The sequence below is a fragment of the Carassius auratus genome, unplaced genomic scaffold (genome assembly GCF_003368295.1).
Source record: "Carassius auratus strain Wakin unplaced genomic scaffold, ASM336829v1 scaf_tig00015289, whole genome shotgun sequence".
Classification (NCBI taxonomy): Eukaryota; Metazoa; Chordata; class Actinopteri; order Cypriniformes; family Cyprinidae; genus Carassius; species Carassius auratus.
Genome location: NW_020524576.1, coordinates 438,220 through 459,110, shown reverse-complemented (window position 1 = coordinate 459,110; position 20,891 = coordinate 438,220). Strand labels below are relative to the sequence as shown.

Here is a 20,891-nt window from a genome sequence, read left to right as displayed (position 1 = left end):
CCATGGTTACATTGTTTTCTTTGGACAAGGTGTTTCCCAAACCATATGACTGTTTTAGCCATTTTTGTCTAAGTTCTTACAAATGCAAAAGATCTATCTATCTATCTATCTATCTATCTATCTATCTATCTATCTATCATAAAATGTGTGTTTTGTTTTTTTGTCAGTTAGTTTTTCATAAAGGTATGTTGACAAAACTGTTGCAACAAGTTACATAAGAATGATTTGGTAAACTAGAAAATTAATTCTGTCTGTGTTTCATAAATTAAGCCCACTGGGCATTATTTGATAACCAAATAAATGGATCAGAAATCAGACAAGGGTGAGTAAAGGATTCATTAAGCACACCAAAGTGCACTCCTGGGCTTTGTTTTGACTATCATCTCTTCACAGTAATATCTCAATCCAGTCTTGAGTCACTTACTGTGTGTAGTTTGGTTGATAGCTTGACGCCCGAAAAAATATACAAATATATATAATACCAGATGTTCCCAATTAGTGCTTATTTAGTCACTTAACTGTACACCAACCATACTCATCCCTGCTTTATTGAAAGTCTGGTTTCTCATTATACATTTTCAGTCAAGTTAGAGTTATCTGATCACATAACCTGTGCCTCTTTCTTTAAACAATTTTTTAGTAAACTAATGCTGTTATCACATATATCAAGAGGTCCAAAAACAGGGCACGTTTGATTGAAGGGCAGCTATTGAGTGTGAACACTGTTAAGTGGTGTGAAAAGGTCAATGGATTACTCTGTAATGAGAGGGCTTTGCTTTAAGCTGCAAACGAATCACTTTGTTTTAGCATTTTTCTTTACATTCTCAGTGCGAAGAGCCACAGATCCTGATAAATCTCAGGTGAATCCGTGGGGAATCACAGAAGGGTTTAATGAAGCTTAAAGGGGTAGTTCACCCATAAAGAAATGTTATGATTATCTGCTTACCCCCAGGGCATCCAAGATGTAAGTGTCTTTGTTTCTTCAGTAGAACACAAACTGAGACATTCAACTCAAACTGTTGTCATATAATGCAAGTGGATAGGAATCACGGCTAAAACATGCAAAAAAAAAAAAAAAAAATACACAAGACACTGAACAGTATTTATATCCTTTTTTTTTTCATTTTTTTTTTTTACCTCTGATGCACTAAAACTATCTGAACTATACTGCGTGCCTCTACACAGCCTGCACTTGAGGCATCTTCTTCTTCTTGTTGCTTTACCATGGATCGCAGACTTAGATAAGTACATTAAGTACATTAGATAAGTACATTACCGCCACCTATGGCCCTGTCCCAAATTGTACCCTAAACCCTAGTGATCTTCCTCTGATTCTGCACATTTGTGACGTAATGTTGCTTTGACTGTCGGGAAGCAGTCTGCTGCGGAGTTTTCCCCAGTGCAGGCTCGGCAGAAGTGAGGATCGAGGGCGTATAACGGCCGAAAAGGTGGCACTCGCGAGCACCCTTCTGAACACTAAAATGACAAATGGGACATCTTGCGGTCTCGTGGACTTAACGGACACACGGAACGGTGGCACATGAAGTGTTCCATTTGGGACAAGGCCTACCTCTCAATTGGACCATTGACACTCTATCGACAATCTCAATCAAGAGTGTAAATGGTCCGTTTGAGAGATAGGTAGCAGTAATCAAGGTAATCACAGTAATCGAGGGTGCGAAAGTACATTTCAGACAGTTCAGGCATTTTAGTATCAGCATATTTGAATTTTGAAGGATTATATTACATATAATAAAAAAAAAAAAAATATATATATATATATATATATATATATATATATATATATATATATATATATATATATATATATATATATATATATATACTGTATAATAAAACATGTAACAAAGATAAAAAAAATTTATCTAAATTTAATTTATATAATTTATTTTCCATTCAACTAATGCTTTCAACACCGTTCTGTCATTTGGATTCAGATTAGCACTTTATGTGTCAAAGTTTGGCCTTGTATGATTTGGGAATTGTGCTCTCAGGTCACTTCCATATCAAAAGAACTAATATATTCTATGCTGACACTCAACCCTTCTTTATGGAAGATGAGGAGATTTCCAGGAAGTTCATGTCAAGAACAAAGGTGTATTTTTATTTAAGAGGGTTATAGTCATATGTCACTATGGAAACCATCCAGCTTTGAAATCAATACAATATATTATACTCTTACATAAAGCACACTGACAGTAATATGGTACAGTAATGGTTTTAGAAGGAAATGTCATTATGTTTTGATAAATGCTGTGGTACCTGAATGATTGCCATGGTACTGATAATATATATCTTGTTTTCTTAGAGTTCAGCTCATCTCAGGAGAGGAGGAATTATCCTCTGATGGATTGTTTGTTTTTCATATCCAGAGAGGACATTATGTGACCCAGAATTCTTCAGATTAAATTGAGCCATTCATTTATTCTGCCACAATCCCATTAATATTTGTCACTGATGTCACAGTTAATAAGCCTGGAAGTCTTCAAAGGTCTGATATGGATACATGCTCTTTGTTTAGCTGGAGTCATGGTGATTACTAAGATTGTGAAGAGCTTTAAAAGCTTTCTTCAACAAAACAATAATGGATTGTGATCCCTGTGTGTTTTGTAATTACTACAGGAAAATCTGCAAATAAGATATTCAGACACACAACTGAATTTACTTTATTGTTAAAAATGAGGAAAGAAAAATCTACAAAGTAATACAAGTGTGGGTTTGGAGGACAATATCATGGTTTGTTAAATTTAATTAAATTATCTTGGACATAAATTCCATTCAAATATCTTTAATAAAAATATAAAAAATAGCTAACACTGAATATTAGAGAATGTGAAACTAACTGCTAAGACTTATTACTGTTCATTAGATATCACTTAGACACATACATTCTAATGAGTATAAAACAAATACAATTAATTAAAACTAAAAATATCTTAAATAGTCTTTTCTTCCACCTCAATCACATAGCATAGTGATCTAGGTTACTGGCTGACTTAATTAAATTTGTTCCCTATGGTCTCTTTCTCAGCTCTTGTAACTCAAACGAATTATTCTAGAGAGTAATGTACTTGGAATCACTGGTGTCTCATGATCCTTTGTGCTGAATAAACTCCTCACTTTCCATCCTGTAGCCTCTAATATTCTCACTGAACTAGAAATATGTGTTGGGCAGGTCTATAAGATACCTTTGCTAATGTTCTTCATGTAACTGATCTTAAACCCTGTAATAAAGCAAAGGGGCTGAGGTATTAACTTTAAGTTACGCTGAACCAGCAGATCTGGATCAACTGACATTTACAATTAAATACAAGTTTAAAAAAAAACAGTTTGCTCCTCTGTTGATCAGTTAATGTACAAGTGCAATTAAATAAGTTTGTAAAAAACACTATTTATGTTTGTGTTACACTGTGTAACTACGATCACTTTCAATATATTCTTTTGGATGTTTAGACAGAAACAAACCGTGGTGCTGTCATGTAGTGGTGGACCAGTCACATCTTAAAGTATGAAATAAACAGAGGGATAGTTAATCTAAAAATTAAACTTCTGGCGATTATAAACCTGTATGAATTTCTTTCCTTCGTTGTACTTAAAATAATATATTTTTTAATGTATTTCATCTGTTGTTTTCGCGTATAATGAAATTCAGTGGGGTCCAAAATAATACCATTGCACCCCATTGACTTTCATTTTAACGATAAAAGACACTAGAAACATTTTGAAAACATCTTAGTTCCACAGAAGAAAGAAAATCATACAAGTTAGGAATGACGTGAAAAATGGAAAGTATCCCTTTAAAGCCAGAAATATACTTTACACAAGTACATGAATGCAGACATGAGAACTTGGCCATTAAACCAGATGTGTTCAGCTAAGTTGCTATCAAAACTGACTTTAACTAGCTTGCTTACCAAGACTGCGGTTAAACTGTCACTCCGCCATGACAGTAATTGACCTGAAGAAGAAATCTTAGCATAAAAGCATATAGCTCCACTTACAGCAATGATGAGAAAAAGCATTTGCGTTGCACAATTTATTGTATTTGGAAGCGTCTGCCTTCATGTACATGAATAGAGCATGTTCGGGCCTAAAAGGGCACTTGAAATGTTTTTGTTTATGTTGAGTCAGTCTTCTGGTACTTATACTGACACCTAGTGGTGTGGATGCAGATTTAGGGGAAATCAATTTTTTTCAGTTTTAGAAATGCATTATCAGCCGTGACTAACTTAATTCATTAGCAAAATCCTACAATAACAAGAAACCTTACAGAGATGAAGTCAGTATTATTCAGCTGGTCATGTGATCTCAACATGGCAGCCCCCAGATTTGTTTGTCAACCAGTATGACTAAGAATCTCATGTGAGTGTACATGATTTTGTCAAAATGACATTTCTTTATCTGTAAAACATTTTAATGAGGAAAGAAATGACTGAGTGCATCTTTTAATGGCGTTATTCCTGATTATCCTGTGTGTGTGTGTGTGTGTGTGTGTGAGAGAGAGAGAGAGAGAGAGAGAGAGAGAGAGAATAATTTCCAATCAGAATTCTGCCTTATGGTTCAGGTTTGTGTCTAGGACACTGATGATGAGAGTATCTGCATTGATGCTTTGTGACCAAAAATAGGCAGCTGTATTTAGCTAAAGGCTGTGTAGAGTGATAATATGATATTATTTCCCTGTACTGTATGACTGTGTGTAACCTGAAGAGCTCCTCACACAGGTATTGTTGTATTGTTTAGCTGACTGAAAAACCATGTGTGTGTTTAACTGAACGTTGGGTTGTGAGTTCCTGATAGAGGTGTTGGTGGCGTATATTTCCCTCTTAGCAGTGACATAGACAGGATGAAGAAACACGTGCTCATAACGGCGAGGATCGCACTGGCAGAAATCAAGGCACTCGTCGCTGAATTCATTTTGAATGGAGGGCTGTTTAACTGTGCTGAAAGACACACATACACAGAGTGTTAGGAAGACTTCTTACAATATGTAACCCACCATTCAAACTCTATCGCACACCCTTTCTTTCCATCGTCTAGTTCATTTCTTGATAACACCACCTGCTTCTACCCTCTATTAACTTCTCTCTGTCGGAAACCCTCCGACTCATCGTTATTTTGGTCACGGTTTTAAGCAGCTACATCCTTTGAGGGAAAAAAAATCCTTTATATTTTCTGGGAGGAAGTAAAGCATGCTTTTATCCTTCATCAGAAAAACTGCAGTTCTGGGAAAGAAGGATTTAGCTTCCTTTTAAAAGGCCTAAAGTGGAGGACAAAGGAAGGCTTACCTAGTTGGGAATTATTGCTGGGAGTTTCATCTGTGGACAGACGGAGATTGTTTTAGTGAAATGAGCACACGTATTGCCTTGAAAGGTTCAATCATGTCTCATATACATAACAGGCATAATTTGAAAATTGGAAATTAGTGTTGTTGAAATCATGCACTACAAGTTGAGCTACATAAACACTACATTACAGTTCATATCGTACCAATTCGGGTGATGATGGGCCCAGCCGTCATGACTGCATTGTCAGAAGCCCCGGCAGTTCTTTCCGGCACATTCCTTTTCTTCCTCTTACCACAGATCTGTCAGGATGATAATATTTGTATTTGAGTAATAAACACAGTTTCAGCTTGAAGTTGATTTGTTTTTGATAACCAGTCAATATGTTTTTCAAAAATGTAAGTGTTTTCCGTGTAAATTAAAAAGTGTTGTTCCTATATTTTTCTATATGAAAACTAAAAGTACCGTAAATAGATAAAACGATTTTATAAATAAAAATAAAATTTTCATGATTTCCTCAAAAATACTGAGCAGCAAAAAACTGATAAGAATGATAAATATTTTTGATCATCAAATCATCTGATTAGAAAAACTTCTGAAGGATCGTGTGACACAGAAGACACCGATAAATTCACTTTGCCATCATAGGATTAAATTATGCACACACACACACACACACACACACACACACACACATATATATATATATATATATATATATATATATATATTGCCTATATAATTCACAATATTATTGTTTTACTGTATTTAGACAGTATTTAGACACTGGATTTTCACTGGATTTAAACACATAAATGGTAAGAATAAGATTACAAAAAATAAAATTGAAAAATTGAAACTTTATTAATAAATAACCTTCCCTGGTAGTAGAAGTAGTAGTACTTATAATAATGATAATAACAAATTGCATCAGTTAAAAAATATTGTCACAGTGTAAAATCATTTTATTTGAGAAAAATATATTATCTTATTTCTTTCTTAGGATTTTAGGATGAAGTATGACCTAGACATGTTGACACGCTTTCACTATGGTTTCACTATGGTTTCACTATTTCAAACAGCCATCCTTACAGGAAAGAGCAGGGGACAGTCATCAGAGCGACACAGCTTGGTCACGCAGTGCAGAAAGACAGTGGACATTTTCTGGTTCTTGTGCTTGACAAAGCGAAACACCTCGAAAGAGAAGCGGCCCATCTGGCTCTTCCCATTCTCAAACACTGTTGTCTGCTGGTCCTTATCACATCTGCTGAAACACAGACAAGATGCACTTAGCATTCAGCCTCAGTTCTGGTTATATACCACATGCAAGCAAATCTTCATATCTGCACAAAACATGGAGTTACCCAAAGAAAAGGTCGTATCGGAGCCCATCATTAGGATTCCCAGATGGAGTTGTGTAACAGTAGTCCATCAAAACATTCCACCTGTGGGGAGTGATATGCGTGAATAAGTTACTGAAACGTGGGAGACTGGATACAAAATGGCCCTATAGGAGCAAGCCACTGTTATTTCTTATAGAAGTCATGTGTCTTGTCTCTAGTCAAGGCCCATAATAATCTTTGCCATCCACTTTAGTGGCGCCCATTGCTGACCTTAAACAAGGCCGGCATTGAGTCACGCAGCATTCTTCCTTTAATGGGCTAAACCAGTTTTGTATTTATCAGACATAAGAGAGGAGGTCATTTAGAGTGCTTTAACAAAGCATTGACACAGTCCAAAGACCATGTGTCTGTCTGAATTTACATTTGACCTCCATCAGATTTCATGGTTAATTAACCATTTAGACTGTTTCAGTTTCATATCTGCATTATGTCTTGCATTTGGGCCTCCTTGCGAGATACTTTTCCAAGATATGTTTGTGTATATGTAGTTTACCTCCTGTCTAGGTTGGTGGCTTTTACTGCAGCAAACACTCGCGTCTTCAGAGTAAGTCCAGATACTGGGATGGCAAGATGATGGACGTATGAGGAATCCTTAAATATTGAACACCACAGGTAAGGATTCCACACACATGTGCTCAAAAAAAAAAAAAAAAATTTGCTTAAAATATATTTTTTATATCTTATATTTATAAAAAAAAATCTAATGATTTACACACACACACAATAAAGTTATTAAATATATTCTTATTTTAAATGCATTCTTATAAGTATAGCAAAATAACATTATATATACACTATAATATATATATATATATATATATATATATATATATATATATATATATATATATATAGATATAGATATAGATATAGATATATATATATATATATATATATATATATATATATATATATATATATATATATATATATATTATATTATATAATAAAAATTAAGAATAAAACTTAAGAAGCCTGTATTAGAAACAAGCAAAATAGAAAAAAAAAATGTCTATTTATATAGAACTAAACAAATACTTAATTAGAAACGGTGCTGATGTTCTACATATACTCACGTTGTATAGAAGTAAATTCAGCGTGCTCACAAACGTGCCATTACTGTCCTTCACTGATATAGCTGCAGCCGACCTGCGAACAAAAGAAGCTATTAAAACATGATAAATATATTTTTCAGGCCAATTAACGTCTGAAAGGAAAACTTGTGTAATAGTTTTTCCTGATTTACTATCTGATGTCCTTGTAATCAGCCGTGCATTAGGTTTTACAACATATTCGTTGTGCATACTAATTTAATTATGCCTCACAATTTAGCTCGTTAAAGCTTAACAATAAGTGCTAAACATTTTACAACAGACCATTTGGGACTGTTTTATCTTCCATCGAAATACTGTGAAAAAATTTAGCATGAATTAAAAAAGGGCACAATAATGCATTGGATTGAAATGCAATGCAATATAACAGTGATGAAGTCGACTTACGAAGCAAGCTGTGTGTTGTTGACCAGGTATTCCAGAGGGTAACTACAACTGAACTTGTAAAGAAGTCCAGGTAGGTAGCTGATGACCGTCGGGGGATCCGGAGTGTCAATGTATCCTGCTATATTCCCAATTTGGACCAAGGAGAGATTCCCATAGGCGTTGGGCCCCTGAGCCGTGGAGACCTACAGACACAAAGGAACTAAGGTGTGATTGCTCTTCCTAAAACTAATGTACCTTCACCTCTCTAATCTTCAGCTCTTTTATCAATGCCGGATCTCTGCTGTCATCCAGCCGAAGCTAAATCCACCTCACCTGCAGATGTTCTTCATTTATTACAGGCAAATTGTCATAGAGTATACTGTCTCTTCAAACACAAGCTGTAGTTTAGCATTTACTGTAACAAATGTGTTTTTCTTACTAACGACCGAACCTGAAATTAAAGTTCTGGGCCATTTGAGGGCTAATGTAAGTAAATTATTCTGTCATGGGTCAGTGCCCTCTATGCAGGCCCTTAAAAATGGCGAAAACCGGTTTCTTACCACAAGTGAGTTTCCGCAAGCCTCCAGCGTGCTGAGACTGATGCTGAACAGCACGACTGTTGGGAACGTGTTGTTGTTGATGAACCCTCGGCAGTGGGCATCGCCGTGATGCCCGTTCAATGCAAGGTCAGTGTCGGTGTAGCCAGAAAAAAGCACCGGACAAAAATTAATCTTCAGCGTTATGGTTTGCACTCCACAATACACGCTGATGTCCCGCTCGGCTGTTGAGAGGGAATAATATATCATTAATTACGCGTCATTGATTAAATGCTCGCCCAAAAAAGCAAGTGCTCATTCACCGGGGAAGCGGCTGTGGAAGTTGGCGTCACAGTTGAACCCATTGAATTGCGCATCCACTATGAACGTTTTCCATGCAAGCAAAAGAATCACACACAAACGTTCCATTTCAGTGCCTGAGGGAGACAATGTATGAGCAATTTCCTTGGATTCATCAGAAATGCTTCTTTTTCTGAAACGAGAGAAGAAATGCATGATTACACTCACTTCAAAAGATAATTCCGCTCTATTGTTCTGTAATCATGCGATTAAGTCGGAAGAAAAAGACAGAAAAGGAGAAATGCGATACTTTTGTTGGTGCTTCAGTTAAATTTGAAACTAGTATTGAGCATAAATTGATCTGAAGTGCCATTAAGTCTGTGATCAAAGCATCCTCCATTTATATATTGAAAAAGCTACAAATCTATCCAATCCGTTCACTTCTTGTAGGTATTTGTAAGTATGATGCTTTTACACAGAGTTCTGCATGCTGCACCCTAAACTCGTCCTCTCTTGCCCTCCGTCTGCTCTAATATCCCTAGCTCCATTTCAGAAGACTCACCTGTTTCCCTGGCAGCTGTTGAATCAGCGGTACTCCATCTGTTCTCTGCTGCGACGCAAGACTGACTGGATCGCCCAGCATCCCAGCAAAACCACTAGAAACACGGCCTTGCTCGGAGGAAAAAAAAGTAGCATAAGAGATTCATTATTTGGACGCGTCGGCAGCAACAGAGCTGTCTGGGGGAACATGGGAAAGTCCATCAAAAGTGAATGTGTTATACAAATCCTTTCACGGGCCCAGAAACATGAGCAGGTTTTGAAGTTTCCCACTCATATCCTTTCTGCTTGATCTTGCTTTGTCAGCGCTCACAAGTGGCCCCACGCCGCATGTGGTCTGCGAGGGGGGAATTATCTTTTCATCGGCTCCTGGACTGGGCTCGTCACTGACTGAGCTGGCCTTTCTGTGTGCCAGGACGGTCTGGGTCGGGACCAGGATTGTCTGGACGCTTTAGATGCTTTGTTTGGCCTGGCTCAGTCAGCACATCCCCAGCCGCCTCCCATGATGGTATCCCACCTGTCTGGCCGTGACCCCCCTTTCCGATTGCCGCTCTTGGCCGTGCAACACCTCCTTGTGATTATCAGCTAAAGTACATGAGAATCTACATTACAAAAACGGTTTCATCTGTGAATAAATGCCATTTCTAATCTCTTATTATCTCTATTATCGCCATACTTCTAGTGATGGATGCTTGTTTAAACCTCTCCAAATTCATAGCAGACTAATATTTCATCAAATTAGCTGCCATTTGTACATCATTATTTTTAAAATAACTTTAATCTGCACGATTAATTGCCTTAATGTCTCCATGCTCCATCCTTGCAGCAAAAGGGGAAATTTGAATGATTTCATTGTCCGTTCCTACCTGATTAATCAAAGCTCAAGGCATCCGGGCTGCTGGCCAGCTCCAACTGCAATACATCACCCAAAAGTCACTTGTCAATCAGTGCAAAATGCAAGAAATCCAGAGAATGAGGAGTTTTAAAACTATGTAATACCACCCCAAACTGCCGAAATCCTAAATCCAGCTGGGTTCTGCTACAAAGACACACATGAGATGAAGCTTTGAGCACCTTCGGCTGGATTCAGTAGGTCTTGGACTTGGACTTTCTTCAGATGGAAGGTATTGTGGGTAAAATGGAGCTGTTGGTCTATATTGGGGCATGCAGTACTTACAATAAGTATCTCTATTTATGCGCTTCTAGCTAATGTCATTCTTTAATTTTTCACACATGAATGTCTCTATATGGCAGGCTATAATTTTGTTTATCAGTGTGACACAATCTCATTCACCTTGGCAGGATATCAGGGCAAGCATAACTATTACTTTCAAGATCTCCTCGTGTTAGTACATGTACACTCTGGAATAGTATTTGAGAAAAAAAAAAATAATAACATTAAACTGATTTTTGGATTCCATTATTATTAAAAAAAAAAAAACATTTTACGTTTTGAGCCATGCACAAAAATTTCATTTCATTTCATATGTCCTTGGACAGTTGAGTTCTTTTAAAACCTTGTTTAAATGTTCTTTAGTTAGTTATTCACAATAATGGGTTTAAGCGGCATTTCGGAAGCTTTCAGCCATACAAAAATATAAGCATTTGTTGTTTTATTGTATTTTATTTTATATTTGGAAAACTGTGCACTTGGCCGATTTAGGGCTTTAAAACCTTGTATAAATGTTTCTGAGTGAGCAGTTCATTACTCAAATACTGGGTTTGGAACAATCACAGGCTGGTTTTATAGTTACAAATGTGTTTTGGGCTCAATTTAAACAATGAAATGGTCTCGGCTCACATCTGAACTTCTAAAATCAAACCCACCAGCAGCAATGGTGTTTACGAGCACATTAAGTGCTTATCGCAACACAAAGGCAGTATCTGTTTTTATTTGCCTGGCATTTGGTGGTGCCTCATTTTCTTGTCTCTTTATTTATCTGATGCCTTTATTCAAAGTGCAAATGAATAATGTGGGTCAGGATGTTATGGTGAGAAACTCAGTAATACAATATAAAACTGACAATAATAGTGATGACAATGACATATCTAACCTTTCTTAAAGTCTTTAGTCTAACCAACAATAATCTTGACCTTGTTTTAGCAAAAAAATATCTGCATATCTTGTATCACAAATCAGTTTATGGTTTCAGGAAAAATAAATGTTTTTTTGTTTGTTTTTTTTTTTTATACAGGGTACAAGTAATTACTGTTTTTCTACTAGCCGTGTGAAATGCCATCAGCTGGCGGGCAAGCAGGTGTCAGGTCCAGTGCATCAATCACTGCAGCCTGTAAGGAGTTAGGAACGATGAGCAATCTGTCTCTGGTTGTCATGGCTATCCGGTGGATAGGATACGTCTAGCCTGCTGAGAGAGAAGCAAAGAGGAATTTCAAACAAGGGAATACACTTTCGTTGGCCTTTTTGAAGTGCCAAAAAAGTTGGCTAATTGCCTCTGTCTCTCTCAAAGAATCTGCTTGCTTTGTTATTTAATCATGCCATGTTTATTCATAAGGGTTTTTAACTAGAGGCACAGTCGATTTATACTCCTTATGATGTAAATTTGATTTGAAAACTAACTGGAATGATTTTAGCCCACTAATTGGATGTTAATGTTGCAATTCAGTCGAGATTAGAAAGACTTTGTTGGGACTGACTCAAAGTCAAGTTCTATAAATCATTATGAGCAGACGAAATATCATTTTAATACAGATGGGTCTGAAATACCAACATTTAGGACTGATAACAGCTTGAATATTTTCACCATATTTTATAATACTTCTAATATGGAAACAAGTCAGCTGTGTGGCGATCGAGAGATAGAGTGTGAAAAAGAAAGGGGAAGGGAGTAGGAAAGTCTGTCAATGACAAGTGTTTGGCCCTGTGTCGGGTACAGCACAGACGAAAATGCCTTTTTTCTTTTATAGATTGTATTGTATTGTCACAGAAGCCAATTTAGTTACCTCCTAACTGTTTTGCTGTCAGCAAAGGGAACACCACTTGACATCTATATAGGCCCTCATCCAACACAAAAACAGTTATAGCTGCTGGTGAATGGGGTCATATCACATGCTATAAAAAAAATAAAAAATAAAAATAACATATCCATGTCGCGTATCTGACATTTATATCACTTTTCTCCGCACACCCTTTTAATGACCCATTTTGTGACCCTTTTTTTTTTTTAAAGTAAATCTGTTACTTAAAATATCCATATTAGAAATTCAGATGTTTTTAATAAAAATAACTTAAGCTATTTGAATAATTTTGGTGAAATTGAGTGTAATAATTGGTAGAGGATACTTGAAACTTAAAAATGCTTGAATAATTTTTTTAAAGCCAGAATAAATAAAAAATAGTAATAAACATAATTAACTGATTAATTGATTGATTATTTTATCATTTTGGACCTATGGTGTAAAAAAACACACTGATCCGGGAAATAGATTATAGAGCTGAAATATTTCTGGACAGCGTTTGAGGAAACTATTGTGCATGTGAGAGAGCTGTGCGGATTTAGACAGAAAAGCTGTGTTTCTGGTCCCAGGTGGCAGAAATCACAGGATGCCTTATTGTTTATGTGTGAAATACAAGCCATGTTGTGTTCAGACCTGAGGGACACACACCTTTTCATTATGAGCCATATCTATAACCAGCTCTCTTCTGACAGACACAGACCTTGTCAGAGATGCATATAACACAGCATACAAAACATCAGTGTGTCAGGATTTGAATGCAGGAAATGATCGAAAAAACTAAAGTGCTACAGCAACAACAACAACAGTAAATAATAAATAATCATCCATACCATTATTATAAATATTTATTGTATTGCTTACAGAGCTGGAGATTACTTACAAATTGTAATCTGTTACTGATTCCAAATTACATGACAAAAATTTTAGCATATAGTAATCCATTACATTATACATTTCAGGAAATATAATCAGACTACTTTTTGAGTACTTTTAGATTACTTGACCTAACTTGTTTATCACATTGAGTAAGAAAATATTTTACATTAGTTGAAATTAACAACATAAAATGCATTAAACATAACATTACATCAGTGTTTCCAGTTTGTAATTTTACAAATTTAAAATGTAATTGTTTTAAATAACATAAATCTAAATAAAACACTTCCTAAAAAATGAATTATTTTATTTGTTTACCTGCTTGTCATGTGACTATTAACTAATGTCAGACAACTGTGAACATGCAAATGTGACACTTAATTATTAAATATTTATTTTAAAATCTCAGGGGCACTTCAAGTGAATATATTAGGAGAAAGATGTTCAGATGACAAAAAAGTTTGGGAATCCCTGTATTACATGTACATAAGAAATAATGTGAATTTGTGCATTTTAATAAGTTTGAAAGACAAAGGCCTCTCAGAGACATTGTAATAGATGGTTAAATACTAAGTAATAATTCAAATAAACAGTATTGTTCATCATTAATTGATGCAATGTTAAAACAAACGATTTTTGTAAAAATCATTCAAAATCAAATGCTGTGTAGCACCTGAATGTCCACAAAACTGGAAGACTTTCTGAGTGTATAAACGGCAGGCGATTTTAAAAAAGGAACATTTAAAAGATGAAAAAGAAAAATTATGAATAAATTATTGCTATTGTGTGAATAATATGTAATCATGTGATCCATAAAAAAGTAATTTTAGTCAGAGTACAAGTATTTTAAAATGTAATTGAATCGAATTACAAAAATCTGATTATGTAATCCAGATTATTACTTATAAGAAGTTACTAGCCAGCCCTTATTGCTTTGAAAAATAAAAGATATAATCATTTTACATGCCAAAGTCTCATGAAAGATAACATGTGGTGAGTATAACCCAAATTATCGAAGGATCCTGGAAGTTAAACAACCTCTCGAAATATTTTTCAGTCTTCTGGTAGAAAATTTGTTGTTAATAGAAAGAGCTGACATGCACCTGCGGTCTCTCAAATGGATGTTGTCAAGATGCTCTTGAAAGTTTGTGAGCAAGGACACAGAGACTCGCATGTGCATATCTCCCCCTACCGATAAGACTGCAACACGAGGAGCACTGGTGCCACCTGTGCGACGCCGACTGTTGCTTTAGGCCTAAATCAATCTGCTCGGCCCATTTAACACAAATGAGCCTCGTCCTGAAACTGATCAGTGCTCTGGCATTGTGCCTTGGTGGCTGATCTCCTGGACATTCAATCTCTGATAGCCACTCCCTCTCTGCTCCTCAGCTTGAGTTCCATCTAATTGCACCAGTGAGCTAAATATAGTCATGCTTAACAACATATATCAACATCCTATCTATCTATCTATCTATCTATCTATCTATCTATCTATCTATCTATCTATCTATCTATCTGTCTGTCTGTCTGTCTGTCTGTCTGTCTGTCTGTCTGTCTGTCTGTCTGTCTGTCTGTCTGTCTGTCTGTCTGTCTGTCTGTCTGTCTTAGGCTATTTCATGTAAACAGGATTAGATCGCATCTTTTAAACCAGAACTGATACTTAAAAGATGTCCGCTGCCACCGCTACTTTATTAGTAGATTATCCTTCCGATACAGGGACAATCATTTAAAATAACAATCATTTAAAAATTAATATAAATATAACATGTTTATATCGTGGTCCTTAACTCATTATGACGGCTATTATGGGAGAGGCTTGATGGAGCGCAGGAGATGCATATACAGTAACATGATCTTGACCCACTGATCTATAATATAGAACAATGTTATATTATATAGATCAGTGTCTTGATCCCTAAGTGACTTTCATTAATGCTGCCAGGTAACAAATCTGTCCAAATATAAAATTAAATGAATAGCTAATTACTACATTGGAATAAAAATGTGAAGACTGTACAAATATTATAAATCTCGAATCTAAATAATTGGGAATCGTGTAAAAAAAAAAAAAAAAAACAGTTGGCATTTAATTTAGAATAACATTTATGTAGTTTTGTTGGCTTGGCTGTTTTCTTACAAAAGTTAAGAAATGTGTCAAGTTTTTCGTCAGGTGTCTTTTTTAACTTGATGATATCATTACGTTGCCGCCACCAGCCAATCGCTGCATTGCTGATTATGGTTTCGAGTATCGATCATAGACTGTATAAAAACATAGCGATACATAGCCCATTTTAAACCAACCCATGAACGCGCAAATACCTCAGATAACTTGATAATCATCAACAACAGGTGCGTTTGAAGAACCGAATTAGCCAGATCCTGATTAGTTAGATAAATTCATCTTGGATGTGACATTTCATCTCGGATGTAGTAATAAGCTACGAAGAACAGCCCCCAGGATTTATCGACACAACATTTTTAATGCTTTCTGTAATTGCATTTTTCCCCACTAGATGTCTCCCTTTCTATGTATTTTGTAAGGAAATATTAAATAATTCTTGCACTGAGGAAAATTAAAGAAACTATTTTATTTTGATTTTCTTTCTCCGAAGTTATTCAGTTAATCAATGGGAAGCTAAAAGAATCATAAATAATGAAATCATAGTTTTTTTAAGTAATAAAGACAAAACTGGGAAATTATTTCTTTCTCAACTTTTATAATAGATTACATTTTCGACGTTTTCGTGTTATTGTGACATTTTACCATACTGAATGCTCAAACACGTTCTACGTGTTTATATTGTATTAAAAAAAACTCTCTCACAAACACACACACACACACAAACACAACTTTTATAGCAATTATATATTCCATTATTTTGTAAACTGTGACATAAATACATATTTAATCAGTGACACGTATCTAAATAGATGATGTTGTAAAAGTACCACATGTGAAACCATGAGTTTGGTTGGACAAATTCCGTCACGTGAACCATAATACACAGAAACTAGCCACCTCGAGTCGCCATTTTGGCTCACAATCCAAACAGAAATCCTAATTTCATATGTGGCACGAATGTTCAGAGCCAAAATGTCGTCATTTGACCACAACCATCCAACATCCATATAAACCTTGGGAGGATCCTCTGAAAAGAGGAAACAGAACCGCCATTTCCTACGAGACTTTAACCCAGCAGGGGGAGGCGAGATCCGAGAGGCGAGCCACTGAGGAGGAAAAGGGGGAGTTAAGAGAGAGGCAGAGGGAGAGACGGAGAGGAGAGTGCGTGACAGAGGGGTTGAGAGAGAGAGAGAGAGAGAGAGAGAGGACGCTGCTGTTAATAGAAGAGGAAACGTTTGGTACGTAAATGTCAGCTGACGGCATACATACAGAGCAAACTTCATTTGGACTCTTTAAAGCGGCGGATGCGTCTTACTTGTTATATAATTTCTTTTCTCTCTTTCTAACCCCTATCAGGTGGCGGAACAGTGCACAACCCAGGGACTACAGCATTGCCGTTGGATTTAACAGCCCGGGCAGATATTTCCCCCTCTTTTTTTCCCCTTTACCCCATCTTTCTGTTTGTTTAAAACTGCGAGGATGTCTGGACAGAGCATAACAGACCGGATAGCGGCAGCGCAACACAGTGTTACCGGTTCGGCGGTGTCCAAGACGGTGTGCAAGGCGACCACGCACGAAGTCATGGGGCCAAAGAAGAAGCATTTGGACTGTAAGTGTCATGGGATTTTGTACTATCTTTTCTCGGACCCGCGGCTGAAAGTTACGTCAGTCACGCGTCGCCCTGGGAACGAGAGGATCTGGGCTCGAGGCCTAGAAAAAGATTCACAATCAGTACTGTTCGTGTTATTTAACCAGGTTCCTTCAGCGACCTTTGCTGATGTTGACACCAGTCATTTGTTTCCCCTATGCATTGAGTTTTGAGATAGCATGAGTACAGTGCAGTGTATTTAATGATTTAACTTGCTAACTAATAATTAACCACATTTTAAAATGAACCCATCTGCTGTTTGAGCAGCACGATTGCAGGTCGAGTCGAATGGATTCACTGTGAAATCCGATTGCAAACAAACATGCCCGTTTTCTGTCTTTTTGAAGTTTCAAAACAAAAAGCAAGTTTTATTACCATATGACTAATTTATATTTTTCAAAGGAATAGTTAACAAAATGAAAATTGTCACTGTGGTCAAGCACAGTTTACTGTGATTAACAACTGAAATTTCACTTTCACACAAAGATATCTAGTGACTTTAAAGGCATGGGAAATATAGTGCAAGGTGTGTGTGAATTATTTTCTAATGTTTTATTGTATTTTATAGTGCCCATTTGGTTCTTGAAAACTGTAGTCACCATCCACTTTCATTACGCGGAAAAGAGCTACTTAGGCATTTTTGTATTAAAGGAGTCATATGATTTTTTTTATTTTTTATTTTTATTTTTTCTTTCTCTTTGGAGTGTTACAAGCTGTTGATGCATAAAGAAGATCTGTGAAGTTGTAAAGACTTGAGTCTCAAATCCAAAGAGATATTCTTTATAAAATATAAGACTGCCACGCCCCCTTTTAAAACTTCTCATTCAAACATGCCCCCACATGTCTACATCACTATGTGAAAACATTTGCATAATGCCGTGTGTGTGTGTGTGTGTGTGTGTGTGTGTGTGTGTGTGTGTGTGTGTGTGTGTGTGTCTGTGTGTGTGTGTGTGTGTCTGTGTACATGTGTGTGTGAGAGAGAGACAGGGTGACACCGGGGAGTCAGCGGTCTTAACCGTCCGTGGCTTGTGTACTGCAAACACATACGAGCTTCATCACTGTCTGTCACGTCACTCTGTTCCCCTTTCAGCTTGAATTAATGGTAAAACTAAGGACATTATTAACTGTCTTTACATTTAATTTGAAAGATGAAGCAATGCGATTATGGAAAAGGGGCATTAGATTTACGACGAGTGCTTACTGTGTTTGGCCAATCACAGTGCACTGGGTCAGTTGGCCAATCAGAGCAGACTGTGTTTATCGGAAGGAGGGAGTTTGTAGAAAAAAACGCGTTTGAGAGAGGCATGGCATATAGGACCTACAATAATGGACAGTATTTGAAAATGTGTTTTTTTTAGTCATTAAAGCGTGCCAACATATTCTGTTACACCAAATACATGAAATAATGATCTTTAAAAAAAGCATCATATGACCCCTTAAAAAAATATGTAGAACTTAAATGTAATCAATACATATTTCACAGAAGTGTCTACATTAGTCCTGACAACATGGAGTCTTATTAAAATTCATTGGCACTACTAACCCTAGAGTTATTCAGTTCTTTAGTTGTATTTGATTTTACAAGTAAAGTGAAGAACATGCTGACTGTTAAAAGTTATGTAACATTCACTTTACTATATACTGTGGCAGGTGTTTATAGAGGACAGTGCTGTAATTGGCACAATCCTGTCAGCAGGTGAACGCATGAGACTGTTCTGTCAAGTTAACTTTTAACTTCACTAAGATGTCTTATTTATTGCTTGTTATAAGCTTGGTCTTCTGTGAGTGAGATGTTCTCAGTCTCCCACAGGTGGTAGGGTGCGGACAGCTCCCAGGGTTTCTTATAATTCTAAGGGAGCACCACACTGGCCTCATTTAGGCTCCATCCTGACCTCATCAGATCTTCAAGAATAGTGTGAATGTTTGTTCGTTTAGTGAGATCTGAAGCCCTTGATTAACTCAAACTTTATTCAGCAATGAATCAACTGCAGTTTGTTCATTTGTCAGTTTTGCAAGGATCATGTTTGCAAACTCATTCTTGTAGTACAGTTCTTTTTTTTGACCTTTGTGGATCTGTGTTTGTGTTTTTGCATAAATGTCAATAGATGTGGCGCCATCATTTGAGTCTAATCAAGGCCTGTGGCACTGGCATATGAAGCCTTTTGTCCCATACTGGCGACTTTGCATATGGTTTACATTTTTTTCCCACCCTACAGTGCTAATTTCCTCTAGTGAGACTATTTTTAGCTGGGTCTTGACAATACAGAGTGGCATTTGTGCTGACAGACGGCTTATGAAGGAGAAGATAGGAGGTCTGAACTGAGTGGACGTCAGATGTAATTGCCTTCTTCCCTCAAGAGTATGGGCTTATGTAAAGTTCTTCTTGATTATCGCGTCCAGAACATTTCACAGTAGTCCAGCACCCTCAGGTTGGTTCTCGTAGCTTGGAGAGAGTGTGTGAAGAGGTCTTGTAGGTATTTCAGGGCAGCAGTGCGTTCTGTGCATGGAGTTTCCTTTGGGACAGAAATAGCAGTGTGTCTCGCTCTCCTTCTGTTTGATTTAAACATTAGATAAGGCTCCGGCTCCGTCCCCCAGCCTCTTTGATTTGGGCTAGGTTTCCGGGGAAGGGAGAACATTCCTCTTGAACTACCTTTATCCCTGGAAAAATGTCCTCCAATTGTTTCCATTCTGCTTTGTTTTAGTTTAGGAAAAACAAGAACATTGTAATAATTAATGCTGCTATATTTTAGTCACAACATTTTTTTTTGTACTTTCTCTCTAAACTTTTAAACAGGAAAATAAAGAGAAAATACTTTTTTTTTTAATTTTTTTTTTTTTTTAATATAAAGTCTGATGAATAAAATTCATTTTCTAATTTCAAGTCTTTGGTCAGTAGGAGTTGCACTACACCAAATCTGAGCTCACTAATTTAAGACCAGCTTGTCTTCGCTGTTGCAAAGGGTTGCTCTGGATCAGCAGGTGTCTTAAACATCCTTTTATGTCCATATATGGATGTTTGCTTATGTTCCATAATGTCTGCCATTATTAGTCTGGAGAGCTTGAGTGTGTTCTGCAGCATATAAGGAAATTCAGACTCAAAGCACTCACTCACTATAGTGCTCAAGATTTGATAAATGTAATGATGCTTCACATTGGTCCAGTGTGTAATTTTTTCTCTGCTAGCATTTCTAAACAAAATTGAATACCATTTAAAAATAAATGGAAAAATCCCTCCATCTTTTTTTGGTTGGAAAAACAGCTGGTCCCACCCATAATAAAATTTGCAAACTTAAAGGGATAGTTAACACAAAAATGAAAGTTCTGTCACCAGTTTCTTGCCCACATGTCATTCCAAACATTTATGATGTCTGCTCTTCTTTGGAACACCTTATTAGATATTTTCTGAACAAGCATGTGAGAATGAACTTCATTGATTCTCGTGTATAGCAAGCAAGTACGATAGAGCTTCCACAGCAAGTATAGTTTTTTCTTTTTTCTTTTATCATTACAGTGGATGCTAATTTTACTGACCCTCCTAAATAATGGCCTATGGATGTAAATATGGGGTGTAAACAACCTTGTGTGTGTTGATCATGGTTTAGTGCAAGTAAACTGGTGAATTCACCACCAGAGATTGGATGGGTAGTTGTTGAGTTTATTGGAAGTTGATATCTCACACACATACACACCA

At 36.6% G+C, this 20,891-nt stretch overlaps 2 protein-coding genes across 22 annotated transcripts in view; one reads left to right on the top strand and one right to left on the bottom strand.

Moving 5' to 3' along the window:
- Positions 1-3,810: 3,810 nt before the first annotated feature.
- On the bottom strand, positions 3,811-9,694 carry LOC113074663 (zona pellucida-like domain-containing protein 1). Its single transcript, XM_026247537.1, has 11 exons — positions 9,583-9,694; positions 9,044-9,213; positions 8,745-8,965; positions 8,206-8,387; positions 7,783-7,855; positions 7,200-7,297; positions 6,668-6,748; positions 6,396-6,567; positions 5,509-5,605; positions 5,307-5,336; positions 3,811-4,961 (listed from the first exon to the last, which is right to left on the bottom strand). The coding sequence occupies exons 2-11, from the start codon at positions 9,147-9,149 to the stop codon at positions 4,786-4,788; spliced, it is 1,236 nt and encodes a 411-aa protein (XP_026103322.1). The 5' UTR covers positions 9,150-9,213; positions 9,583-9,694; the 3' UTR covers positions 3,811-4,785.
- A 6,781-nt stretch (positions 9,695-16,475) lies between these two features.
- The window catches only part of LOC113074657 (phosphatidylinositol-binding clathrin assembly protein-like), a 36,245-nt gene continuing 31,829 nt past the window's right edge, over positions 16,476-20,891 (top strand). For 5 of the 21 annotated variants that reach the window (XM_026247521.1, XM_026247529.1, XM_026247524.1 and 2 more), the window contains exons 1-2: positions 16,482-16,790; positions 16,909-17,161. In XM_026247521.1, coding sequence (XP_026103306.1) covers positions 17,032-17,161 — 130 coding nt within the window. In that variant the 5' untranslated portion in view covers positions 16,482-16,790; positions 16,909-17,031. Of the gene's footprint in view, positions 16,791-16,908; positions 17,162-20,891 lie in introns of all 21 variants that reach the window. The other 16 variants (XM_026247511.1, XM_026247513.1, XM_026247512.1 and 13 more) reach the window with 10 other exon arrangements.

Coding starts and splice junctions, on each gene's coding strand:
- LOC113074663 (XM_026247537.1), bottom strand. CDS start 9,149: ATGGAACGTTTGTGTGTGATTCTTTTGCTTGCATGGAAAACGTTCATA. Junction 8,966..9,043: donor CTTCCACAGCCGCTTCCCCG/GTGAATGAGCAC, acceptor CCCTCTCAACAG/CCGAGCGGGACATCAGCGTG. Junction 7,298..7,782: donor TGAATTTACTTCTATACAAC/GTGAGTATATGT, acceptor TCAATATTTAAG/GATTCCTCATACGTCCATCA.